Here is a 12,474-nt window from a genome sequence, read left to right as displayed (position 1 = left end):
CCTCCTCCCCGGAAACCCTAGCGTGTTAAAGTTGTTAGAAAAATGCATGTCATGATTTGTCTTGACACGTTAACTCTCACATCGTGGCACGCCAAAACATCGTTATTGGCCACAACATGACAAGTGTTGCGAATTGTTGGCAGAATACATGTCATGACACATCATGCATTCTGTCGACAATTCATGTGGCTTGTTATGGCACGCCACAATGCGAGGGTTAGAGTATCAAGACAAGTCATTACACGCCATGCACTTTTCTAACACTTTGCCTAATATTTCAGAATAATTAAAATAAAAAAAAAGAATCTAATAAATATATGAAGCGTTCTTACCGGTAACTGTAAGAACCTTAGTAAATATTCAGCTCAAATAATGAACATGTTCTTACGGGTAAGAATATGTGTAAATATTCAACTCAGATATTGAACGTGTTCTTACCGGTAAGAAGCTGTGCAAATAAAAAATGTATGTCATGACTTGTCTTGATACGCAAACCCAAAGTATCCGAAACATGAGCTAGTACTTGGAAATATTTATCGCTAATTGGAAACATTTCTCGCTAAAGGCTATTCCGTTAGAAGATGTAAAATGTCTTGAAATCCGCCTTGTACAATTCAAGGAGAGAATATTGATCACAATCTCAAATAAATGCCTCAGCCGGTTGGTCTTTCTTTGTGATGATGGAGTCGATCGACTTGTTCCCTCTTTCTCGAGTAAACCTTGTATCAACGAAGGAAGGGCTTGAAAAACTCCGGTCTGCGATGTTGTACACACCATAATCTTCAGGTCCACGAGGTTCCAAGTAGCCTTGAACACAATCATCCCGGCGGAAGTATATGCAATTTGGTTGACATCCCAACTTTGAAACACAAACAGACATTGAAGAGAGACATCACCCAGGAAAAGAGCAACATCATCAGTCCTCTCGTGGTTCATCCATCTGCCGTAGCGACCACTTGAAATCTGAAGATACTTTGTTACCATCAATAGTTCTCTCATCAGAAACCACAAGATGTGTCTTCAAGTTGCGGACCTTGTCTCGATCAATGCCGAACAATCATTCAACCCGGTTGCAACCACATTTACATCCGAGCACTCTCTCAGAATTCGGACGTCATATGCAGAAATTTTAAGTAATTTCACTGTTTTCGTTCAAAGCTTTACAACCAGGTAACCATATTAGTTGCCGTCATTTTTCTTTCACGTTTTTTCTCTTGAGCAAAATAAACTTTTACTGACGAAATAGTTATCAAGAAACAGTCGCTAAAGATAAAAACAGCCCCTTCAGCGACGAAAAATGGTTTGAAGGTCGTGATAAAAAAGCCTTAGCACCAATTCATGTTCTCTCTTTGTAAAATTTATTTTAAAAATCTTAATAAGCACATGCAAAGAATGTATACGACTGTTAGTATTTCAAAATTTTACATACTCGTATTTGCTAAAGCACATGATAACTCCATTAACTGCAAAATGTTGAAACATCAGACCGATGGCTAATTCAAACACAAAAACAACCCGACCTTTTGTATAGATTAAAGAATGTTTTGCACATCTTTCAAATAATTTCATCCACGATGAAATTATGACTAATCTAGACTCAAACGCCGGATCTTACATACAAGGTTTGCAGTTGGAAGGTCGAGATTTCCTGCGTCCGACTTCACAAGGTCCTTGAGCTGGTCTCTTGGGGTAGAAAGACAGGTGTGGAATGTGGCAAGGACAGGAGGAATTGGCATTGATAAGGCAGAAAGCACATTGCTTAGATACTCTATGTCAACAGATAGCTGTTGCGCTCCACGATCTGTGATGTACTGAATTCCTCGCAGTTGCTCCATGTAAAGAGCTGTGGCACCCTCTGCAACCTTCAGTACAGAAACACAGCATTGTCAAAACGGAAGAGTGTCGTTGAATCATCTATCACGCAATTATGATAAGATTCACAAAGTTACTACAAAATATTGCAGATGTAAGTTGGTACCTTGAACATCCATTCTGTTGCAAAAATCTGGGCTTCATCATTGTTGGCATCACTGTTCGAAATGCCCTCCGCAAGTGGCTCTAACTGCTGAGGTAAAGTAAGAAGATATTCACCGATACTAGTCACATAGGCCTGCGGGTAAGCACTGAAGGTTGGGAGATGATATGCACTTTGTTCTTCAACTGAGGACCATATTGGTAATCGAGAAACATCACTGAGGCGTTGCCGTACTTTGGAGATGAGAACATCGTATACAAGTTCATTAACTGTGTCAGCAAATGCTGCAACTCTCTGAGATGCGAGGGGAAGTGCATGAAACCGAGGATCTTTAGACTGCATTGCACCAAAAGGTGATGTCAATTTATATTTCGACCCACAAAATAATGCTCTCATTTAAACTGAAGGGAGAGGAAGTGGAAGAGAGAACAGCAAGGGTGAAACATTAATCTAGTCATACCTGACTTAAAAGGTTAAAGAGTTTTCGAGCCTTATCAGGAACATCAATGAGCCGCACAGCTGCCACATCCAGGGCAGCCCTTCCGCCCATAGATGAACCCTTTCCATCATCACTAGCAAGATGAGATAGGTTTTGGTCCACACTTGAACCAAACACGGAAACTGAGAGTGTGGTGCTCAATCTCGCAAGAGTAGCTCTCAAGGAAGCTTCAAATACAGAGGACCTGCTAGTTAGACAATCGGCAACCGTGAGGATTTGTAAAGCACCTTGCACGATGGACCACTCCTCCTCATTCGAAATCGAATCAACCTTGCGTGCGCTTTGGATGTCCTTCTTATCCAACCCCATCTCCTTCTTTGAACCAACACCGTCACCACCATGATCCACTCCACAGACAACTCTTAACGATTTCAGGGTTTCTTGCAAGGTAGAAATATACTGTAACATTATGTCATCAATTGCAAGAATTAACTCATCTGCCTCAGAACCTCCAGTCAAGCTGATGCATCTTTCAACAGCTGCTTCAAGAAGTACAATAACTTGGGGAATTGATTCCTCCATTCTGCGAACTGTTTCACTAAGTTCAATTCCTTGAGCTCCCACACCACGGGTAACAGCTCCTCTTAGATCCACTCCGGCAATCTCAGCAGAAAGTATAGCACGCTCCATCTGTCCATACCTACCACATGTTTCACCATAATATATCAACCAATAAAAAAACAAACAAATAAAAGACAGCACCATATCAAGTATATCAAAAAGAAGGAAATCAAGCGCCGATCCAAACTGAACCAAATGCAAGTAAGAAAAGAAAACCAGGCCTGAATGAAAATTCAAACCCTGATCTTTCGTACCTTTGCTTAAATGATTCATATGGAAGATAGACTGCCTTTAGCGTATCCATTAAAACACGTAGATCAGATTCCGAAAACAAATGCTGAATATTCCTTGCAAAGGTCTGGGTCATATTGTGTAATTCAATCAAAGCCTCCAGATGCTTCGTCTGGATCTTGATACCCTTTGGCATGTCACCAGAAAGAATATCTAATATACCTAAAGTTTAAAAATAAGAAATTTGAGATATGATGATAATAAAGAATTAATCATCAGAAAAATATCGAAATGGTGAAAGGTGTGAGAGGTGGGAAAAAGACTTTGTATATCCATCCAGCACACAGAATCAGAATATCAACCCTCTAATGGGTAGCAATGTATCATTTCACACCACCTAATACCAATGCAATACCGAAGTCATTCGGATCAGTACAAGTTTTAAGAGAAGAAAGATGGTAAAATAGAACAAGTCTCAGATCATAATCATTTAAAACATCATCTAATAATAACAGAACATAAATTCACATCCAACCTTTTGCCAATGATTTTGTTTCAGGAACAACATCTCCGGTTGCAAGGTTGATACGGGAAACAAAACTTGCCCCAACAGCTACCATCGTCTCAACCAGCAGTTTTGGGACAAGAGACTTATAATCCTCAGGAAAGGCAACCATGCACCTATACACAACAGTTGAAGCTAATTTTGATAGTCCATGACTTTAGAATAAAATTCTGTAACTTCCTAAACCTTTCCCGAATATTTATTTTTTCTTCTTTAAAGGGATATAAATTCAAAATTTTCTTAACATTATGGAAGATAATAATAGTGAACGTGAACATGCAGAAGCCTCAAAAATATGTCTTGTCCCCATTTTCTGTTGTAAAACCAGATAAAGAACATAAGCAAAAGACAGTTTACATTGCGAGTTATAAAAAAATGCAATATCTCATGGTAACACACTAAGGGCTCATTTGGAGAGTAGGATTGGAATGGAATGGATAACTTTCTAATCTCAAGGCATGTTTTGAGGGGAGACATGAAAAAATAAATAACAGGGTAGAAGATTTACTCACGAAGGAAACATATCTATTCCAATCCTCTCCAAAATGGTAGGATTAGAAGAAATGAGTTTTCTTCATGGCTACTCCGCTTCTCTGTAATCCGCTCTAAATGAAACATCATTCACTTCTACCATCAATTTGCCTTGAAATTGGAGAGTTATTCATTCCAATCCAATCCTACTTACCAAACGAGGCCTAAGAATAAGAATAGAAAAATGTCTGGGAATCAAAGAGTGAGAATGTACCACTTCCATTCTTGTTCAAGATAGAGTAGCAATTCATCATAGAAATTTGGGAGCCAAGTGGAGAATAGAATTGTGGGAGCAGCTGACTGAGATTCATTAGTAGCGGATGGTCTTTCAAATTGAGACTTCTCAGTTGCAAGCTTATTAGGCGGTGGTTGTTTTGCGTCAAAATCTTCCCATAGCTGCTTTATGGGCTTTAGGTGAACTTTTGTATAATGCAACTCCATGGACTTGAACCTCCCAATTCGAATAAGAATCCCACGCAAATCTTGAGCAATTTCAACCTGTAAAGACGCATAAATCGTCATATAGAGTCTAGCCACAAAAAAAGGCTGTTGGTCTATAATAGAAAGGAAGCAATTTGCTGTTGGACTATAATAGAAAGGAAGCAATTCAATAAGAAAAATGTTAGGAATTGTGACCTTGCGATTGGATATTGCGTCGGTAAGACGTGGTTGCACCATTGAATCAAGCCTATCCTCTAAGACCTCAAGTTGCTTCCTCACATTAGCAAATTCTGCAACCTAAAATCACGGGGTTGAACATCGATATGCCTTCATTATGACCAAATACATACCAAAAATGCAATATGGTACTGAATCAACTAAAAAATATATATCTTTAAAAACATAATATGCAGCTTCCATTACCTCCCCAACAGCAGACAAGCAATGCCTCATGTTGGCTAAAGTTTCGGCCACGCGAGGAAGATCACCGCTTGCAAAAACATCCTCGACTGTCGCACTCAGTTGAGTTAACCCAGCAGCATCTTGCAACGTCTCGTATGCAGCTTCCATTCTCTGCTTCACAATATCGACTTTTGCAAGCGCGGCTATAGATTCAGCTGAAGATCCCTCTGCCTGCACAATGCATATTATTGATTGATTGTTCAATTCCCAAATATCCCAAATCCCAATTCAATTATCCCACATTTTCTCAGCAACCAAACAAGAGTATAACAGACAGAAGAAGCTGGTAACGGTAACCTACCTTCTTGAGCTTGTCGAGAATGGAGGACACGGCGGAGCGGAGCGATACGGCATCATCGCGGAGGCGGACGACGTCACGTGTGGCACGAGGAACGCGGAGGAGGGCGGAGGCGCTCTGCTCCTCGAGCGAAGCTGCGATCTCCTCAGAGACCATCTGGATCTTCATCTCGAGATCCACCATGTGCTTGTCTACCGAGTCCTGCGGGTGCCGGGCCTGGCACGCCGAGTTCACCCACTTCTTCGGGTCGAAGTTCGGGTCCGAGAACGGACCCAGATCCAGCATCATTGCTTCCCGCGCTCACTGACTCGGTTCCGAATCGGAAGGGTCGACTCGCTTTTTCGATTCGGTACCGAACTGCCAACTGCCAAGTTTCAAGCTTTTTCTTTTTTTGGGCAAAAAGTTTCTGGCTTTGGGACTTACTTCTCTACTGATCTCGCCGAGGAGATGATGAAGAAAGGAGAAGAAGGACCAATTGGCGATACTTTCCAATACGACACCAGATTTTTGGGTCAGATTGTGAATAAGGATAAATATGTAATGACGATTTTGCCCTTGTTGGACATCTATCTTACATTGTTGTTTTATTTTTGTGTTTTAGTCGTTTTATAATTAGTTTGAGAAATGCTTTTATACTGTAAACGTTTTTAGAAAAGAAATACTTTTAAAATTTTAGAAAAATACTTAAAGTATTTTCTATAAAAAGCATGTAACTAGTATTTTATTTTGAAACTCAAAAACATTTTCTTTAAAAACAATTTCAACGACCCTATCGAATCTTTATTCATACAAATTTTTAATCACGTTAACATATGGCTTACAACCCTTGTGAAGTAATGGTAAAAGTAGAGGTAAAATCCAAATTGGCTTGTTTGCTTGCTCTCCACACTTTTGCCCCCTTATTTAAATACGTCCCTCCAATTTCGGTGCGAGATTTGCTCTCGAAATTAAATCTGGTTTTGTTTTCGTGCTCTTCAAGCTATTTTTATATCTTTGGAGTTCCGATGGCGTCCTCGCTTGCCCTCAGGCGACTTTTCCCCAACTTCAAGTTCCTCGCCGCGGATATCTCCCTCAGTCGCCCAAATCCAATCGCTGCAGCCACCCGCTCGGGCTTTGCTGCCTCCCGGAGGTACTTCTCTAACCCCGGAGGAATTGATGGAGACGAGGATTGGTACGTGCGCGAGACGGATGAGGGTTATTACGTGCGAATGGAGATGGAGGGGCTTGATAAAGAGGACGTAAAGGTGTGGGTGAATGTGGAGGACAACACTCTCAGCATCAAAGGCGAGGGCGGGTTCTGCAGCTTCCATCACCTGCCGGAGTTATGCAAGACCGAGGGCGTGAAGGCGGAGCTGAAGAACGGCGTGCTCAAGGTGGTTGTTCCGAAGGTCCACGAACAGGACAGGGCTGAGTTGATTCATGTCAAGGTTGAGTAGTTTTGTAGAAACATATATACTTATTGGTAAATTGATTGCTTGCTCTTTTTAAATACATACACGTACTTATTGGTTTCTTTGAGGTTTGAGATTGGATGAATGCTCATGGTTTGAGATTAAGGTCAGGAATTAATTACGATTTGGGTTGGCTTATAATCGGGTAGCGATAACGAAACTAAACAAGATCAAGTTGCTGCCTTGTACAACATTTAGGCGGTGATTTCGCTGAGTTACAACGTAATTAGCAGTCAGATGATAATCTTGACGTGCAACATTAGCAAAACAGTGATTAGTTATGTATGAGTTGATCTCGATTGTGGAGTTGAGTAGTTCGAGTTTTGCAGCATTTGACTGAATCATGAGGAGCCGGTGGAGATAAGAATCATAGGCAAAGGCAACCTCAAGCTTCTGGTCCGATGTTATTTCTTTCACATGACCAATCCAGCAGCTGCTGCATGAACAAGGACCGTGTGCCCGGGTTCAACCTGTATATCAACACTAAAGTTAAGACAAAATGTTTGAAATTCTTAGAAATTTATAACATTAAAAATAGGAAATAGGAAACTCGAGAAACCTTTGCCATATTCGTGTCGTTTTCATGACATATATCGATATCTTAACGGATCGATATGTGTCAAACCTGCTGAATTAAACGGATAATATGACTTGATTCGAACTCGTCATTGGCCAACGTCACGGATGCAATTGTAATTGTAGAATGATGACATGTATATCACTCAAAATATACATGGGTTACACTAAAATGTCAAAATTAAACGGAAAAAGCAACAAAAAGGCCGGCTGGCAACCGACGGATTACATGAAGCAGATGGGCCAAAATCAGAAAAACAAAACGAGAACAACCGAGGTCCAATTTAAGCCTTGGAAATTGGAATCCTATTCCCCTTGGAAGTATAATATTTTGTGTATGAATAGGGGATGGAGGAGGCAGATCTCTCTTCCTGTCAAATAAAACCCTAACAGCAACTCCTGCCCTACTCAAGTGCCAAGAGAATCTATGGATCCAGGTCCGTTTTCTTATTGAAACTATTGATTTGATTACATAAATTTTTTTGTTTAGTTTGTGTTCAATTAGCGTTTTTTAATTTTATATATTTTGTGATTAGGAGATAAAACACTGTTTATTTGTATATTTTTTTAGTTAGTGAAGTGGTATACGCTGATCAAAGAATATAGGAACGTCGGTCTAATTCTTCATCATCAGCTCAGCTGACTAGTGTTTTTTATCTTTTGGTTCATGTCAGAGTGGGCTGCGTTGCCTAGAGAGCTTTTAAATTTAGTTGTAGAGAGACTGGAGACGCCAAAAGAATTTAGCTTGGTTTGCAAGTCATGGCGTTCGGCTGAAAAGGATATATAGACCCATTGTGCCGTCATGACAACACCAATGATCTTGATTTCTTCTCATACAGACAAAGATAAGTAGCATTTAGACAATCCCTTGAGAAGGTTCTTAAAACAATTCAATTTGGGAAGACATGAACGAATTTGTGGGTCTTCAAAAGGATGGTTATTCGCTGTCAATGGACATCGAACTGTATCATGCACTAATAAATCCTTTCCTTACCACTGAAAAGTCGATAGTTCGCCTTCCTCCATTGAACCCTCCAAAGTTGGGTCAGTTTCAACCTGAAATTTATTACGTCCACCAGGCTAGAATTTCAGCGGATCCAATATTAGATGCCGACAACTGCATTATTATGGTCAGGTGTGAGATGTACAGTGCTTTTATTCGACTGAACAAAGACAGTACGTGGAGTTATACCCAAGAAATGGTTGACATACAACGGTGGTATCACTACTGATCAGTCCATCTCAGGTATGAAAGTGGTTGTACGCGAATGTGGAAGGCAGCAGGATGGCTATCATAAGTTATATATTGTGGTTTCTAACGAGAAAACAATACTGATGGTTCAAATGTGCAGGGATGGTTTTGACGGTCATCGGAAACTAAAATTCAGAGTATTTGGACTAGATATCAGCAAGGGTGAGTGGACGGAGAAGAACACTTTAGGTGACGTTGCTTTGTTTGTGTGTTTCAACTCTTCAATATCGATCTGTTTGTGCTTCAAAGTCGGGATATCGAGCAAACTGCATATACTTCTTTAATGACGATGTCCGCGATGAAAGAGGCCTTGAACTGCCCGGAGCTTATGATTGTGGTGTTTACAACGTCGAGGAGAAACGAGGCTTTTGGAAAATCCTTGCCATGGAGATGCTGCGACTCTAATGAGGGAGACCGTTGTACCTCCGATATGGATCGTACCAACTTATAACTTGTAAAACAGTGGCTTTTTGTTTCTCTTGGTTTTCTTGGATATATTTGATATATGGATTTGGAACAATATGGTTTTAATTTGTAATTTGCAAAAATGATTATTTATCTACTATACTTTCATTTCATGGTTTAGATTACAATCATCTCATAAATAAAATCAGGTAAAATGTTGCATCACGTGTTACTTAACGACCAACAACAGTAATTATATAATAAAAAAAATTCATTTGCTGTTATGGATGCGGAGCTCCATTGCAGACTTCAGAGCCGGCTGCTCCGGGTTATTTGGAGCCGGAGACGTATGCATCGGTATAGATTATGTGTATTTGGGTTGTCGTTTGGTTGTGTATTTATTTGGAATGTTTGATTTTTTAAACAAGAAAAGCACCTTAATTTTGAGTCCGAAAGTGATGAAGTGATTTTGTTGACGCTCCATTGATGTAAAGAATTTTTGCTTTTCCTTACAAAATTTGAATGTGCAGAAGAAGAAACACCGCCAACTTGAATTTAGTTTCTTACGACTATATGATTTCATAACTTTATTAAACTTATTTTTGAGATCACCTTTTTCATATTGAAATAGGATCCTCTCTTGATCCGTTCCATTCGGATTCTCCAAGTCCTCAATTCTGGAGCTTTAGAATATTCTTGGATCGCGAATTTTGTAGAGAGAAATAGATAGATGGAGATGGAGAACAAAAGACTAAGGAGGTAGAGAGGAAAGAGAGAGAAGAGGAAAAAAGATGAACATGAGAAGGTGAAGGCAAAATTTTTATTATTGATCTTAGGCCGATTTTCGTGTGAACAAATAAGATTGAATGATTTTGAGGATTCAGATGGAATGAATTTGGAGAGAATCCTAGATTGAATGTTTTCCGAATAACTGAGATTCTCTCCAAATCTTTTCTATGCAGACTCTCAGTATTCAAGATCGTGCCGCTAGAATTGAATTTTAATTTTTTAACCATTTTTCCCGTGAAGCGAGCTAAGTATCACTCTAAATATACATGCCATTACACGGACGAAATATTTAAAGCAGATGGGCCAAAATCGCAAAAAACAAAACGAGAACAACCGAGGCCCAATGTTATCCACGGAATCCTATTCCTTTGCGGAGTACAAATATTTTGTATATATTTTTTTATCAGGAAATATTTTGTATATAACTAGCGGATATATTTTTCTTCCTGTCAAATAAGAGCCAGACTTGGTGAGAGAAGATTTTGTTGTTGTTGTTGTCGTCGTTAAAAATTAAAATAATAAAATTATTTTGTGGGCTAGAATCTATGGATCGAGGTATGTTTTCTTATTGAAACTGTTGATTTGATTACATAATTTTTTTTTTTTTTTTTTTTTGTGTTTCGTTAAGTGTTTAAAATATTGGTATCAATGAAAATATCGATATAAAAATTTGTGAAAATATTGATAGATATATCGATATCGATTGCCTTAGATGAAAATTATGAAAATTTAAAATGAAACTTTGGAATGTCAAACACTGATTTAGACGAAACATAAGGGTTTTTCTTCCATTGTTAACCGGGATGTCGGAAATTTCAAACACTGGTTTCATTAGGGTTTTTCAATTTTTCTTTTTTGTATTGGTCAAATTCTTCATCATCAGCTGACTTGTGTTTTTTATCTTTTGGTTCGAGTCAGATTGGGCTGCGTTGCCTAGAGAGCTTTTAAATTTAGTTGTAGAGAGAACGGAGTCGCCAAAAGAATTTAGCTTTGTTTGCAAGTCCTGGCGTTCGGCTGCGAAGGATACACAGAGCTATTGCGCCATGACGACAAACCCTTTGCTCATGATATCTTCTCAATCATATTACAAGTGGAGTTTATACAATCCGGTGGATGACAAAGTTCTTAAAACCCAATTAAATTTGGCAAGACAACGATTTTGCGGGTCTTCAAAAGGATGGTTAATCGTTGTGGATAAGAATCGTCTTGTATCGCTAATAAATCCGTTCTTTAGTAACGATGAAAAGAAAATAATTCACCTTCCTCCACTGAGCCCGCCAAGTTTGATTCGGCTTCGACGTGAAAACTATTTTGTCTACAAGGCTACAATTTCAGCAGATCCAATACTAAATGCCGATAACTGCATTGTTACGGTGGTATATGAGGGCATCTGCCACTTGGCTTTTCTTCGACTCAACAAAGATAGTCAGTGGACTTATATCCTTGAAAAGGTTGACAGAGGATGGTGGCGCACGGTTGAAGAAGTTGTTCAATTTGAAGACAGATTCTATGCTGTGGATTTGTATGGTAAAGTCTTTTCTTTCGACGTTACTACTCCGTCTGTTGCACCGGTGAAAGTGGTCGGACGTGAATGTGACGGGGAGAACTGTTATGTCACGAGATATTTTGTGGTTTGTAATGAGAAAACAGTACTGATGGTTCAAAGGTGCATGGTTGGTCTTGACGGTCACGAGACAAAAAGAATTACAGTCTTTGAACTAAATATCAGCAAGGGTGAGTGGACGGAGAAGAACACTTTAGGTGACGTTGCTTTGTTTGTGGGTGATAATTCTTCAATATCTGTTTGTGCTTCAAAGTCGGGATGTCGAGCAAATTGCATATACTTCATTCATGATAATGTTGGCGTTGAAGAAGGGTTTGGACCGCGCGGAGCTTATGATTATGGTGTCTACAACGTCGAGGAAAAGAGGTTTTTAGAAAATCCTTTCCATAGAGATGCTGGGATTCTGATGAGCAAGACCGTTGTATCTCCGATATGGATTGCACCAACTTATAATTTGTAGGAACAATATTTTCTGTTCTTCTTGGTTTTCTTGGATATATTTGATGTACGGATTTGGAACATTATGGTTTTAACTTGTAACTGCACTATTGAATTGCTGTTTTTGTGTTTTGCAACTCTGTTGATGGGTTCTTTTGCATGGTCCTGCAAGCCTATGAATAGTACTATTATTTAGATATGAACCACCACCAATGTCGTAAAATTAAGGAGGGAAATTCATTCCTCCCCAATCCAGTCGACAGAATGCCATTCATCGATGGGTGTGTCCTCCGTCTGGCAGATTCAAGCTTAATGTGGACGGAGCTTGGGATCAAACAAACAGTGTTGGTGGAGTTGGCATTGCAGTGAGGAACTCTGAAGGAAGTTTTGTTGGTGAAGATTCATGGACGTGTTCTCTCGTATCCAGATAAGAGGC

At 39.5% G+C, this 12,474-nt stretch overlaps 3 protein-coding genes and 1 pseudogene across 3 annotated transcripts; 3 read left to right on the top strand and 1 right to left on the bottom strand.

Moving 5' to 3' along the window:
• Positions 1-1,434: 1,434 nt before the first annotated feature.
• Positions 1,435-6,166, bottom strand: EYE (conserved oligomeric Golgi complex component-related / COG complex component-like protein). The gene is made up of 9 exons (XM_068458690.2): positions 5,567-6,166; positions 5,227-5,436; positions 4,999-5,100; positions 4,577-4,860; positions 3,802-3,947; positions 3,290-3,488; positions 2,436-3,114; positions 1,979-2,311; positions 1,435-1,862 (listed from the first exon to the last, which is right to left on the bottom strand). Exons 1-9 carry the CDS (start codon positions 5,849-5,851, stop codon positions 1,587-1,589), a joined length of 2,514 nt encoding a protein of 837 aa, XP_068314791.2. The 5' UTR covers positions 5,852-6,166; the 3' UTR covers positions 1,435-1,586.
• Positions 6,167-6,567: 401 nt separating this feature from the next.
• LOC137721162 (heat shock 22 kDa protein, mitochondrial-like) lies at positions 6,568-6,999 on the top strand. Its single transcript, XM_068460270.2, has one exon. The coding sequence runs from the start codon at positions 6,568-6,570 to the stop codon at positions 6,997-6,999; it is 432 nt and encodes a 143-aa protein (XP_068316371.2).
• A 1,018-nt stretch (positions 7,000-8,017) lies between these two features.
• LOC137721159 (putative F-box protein At1g65770) lies at positions 8,018-9,349 on the top strand (annotated as a pseudogene).
• A 1,232-nt stretch (positions 9,350-10,581) lies between these two features.
• LOC137721158 (F-box/kelch-repeat protein At1g57790-like) lies at positions 10,582-12,060 on the top strand. The gene is made up of 2 exons (XM_068460267.2): positions 10,582-10,591; positions 10,955-12,060. Exons 1-2 carry the CDS (start codon positions 10,582-10,584, stop codon positions 12,058-12,060), a joined length of 1,116 nt encoding a protein of 371 aa, XP_068316368.2.
• The last annotated feature ends 414 nt before the right edge of the window (positions 12,061-12,474 follow it).

The sequence above is a fragment of the Pyrus communis genome, chromosome 1, assembly GCF_041283825.1.
Source record: "Pyrus communis isolate YQ-2024b chromosome 1, ASM4128382v1, whole genome shotgun sequence".
Classification (NCBI taxonomy): domain Eukaryota; kingdom Viridiplantae; phylum Streptophyta; class Magnoliopsida; order Rosales; family Rosaceae; genus Pyrus; species Pyrus communis.
This window is presented reverse-complemented; position numbering and strand designations above follow the sequence as displayed.

Coding starts and splice junctions, on each gene's coding strand:
- EYE (XM_068458690.2), bottom strand. CDS start 5,851: ATGATGCTGGATCTGGGTCCGTTCTCGGACCCGAACTTCGACCCGAAG. Junction 5,437..5,566: donor TTCTCGACAAGCTCAAGAAG/GTAGGTTACCGT, acceptor TGCATTGTGCAG/GCAGAGGGATCTTCAGCTGA. Junction 2,312..2,435: donor TCTTTAACCTTTTAAGTCAG/GTATGACTAGAT, acceptor GGTGCAATGCAG/TCTAAAGATCCTCGGTTTCA.
- LOC137721162 (XM_068460270.2), top strand. CDS start 6,568: ATGGCGTCCTCGCTTGCCCTCAGGCGACTTTTCCCCAACTTCAAGTTC.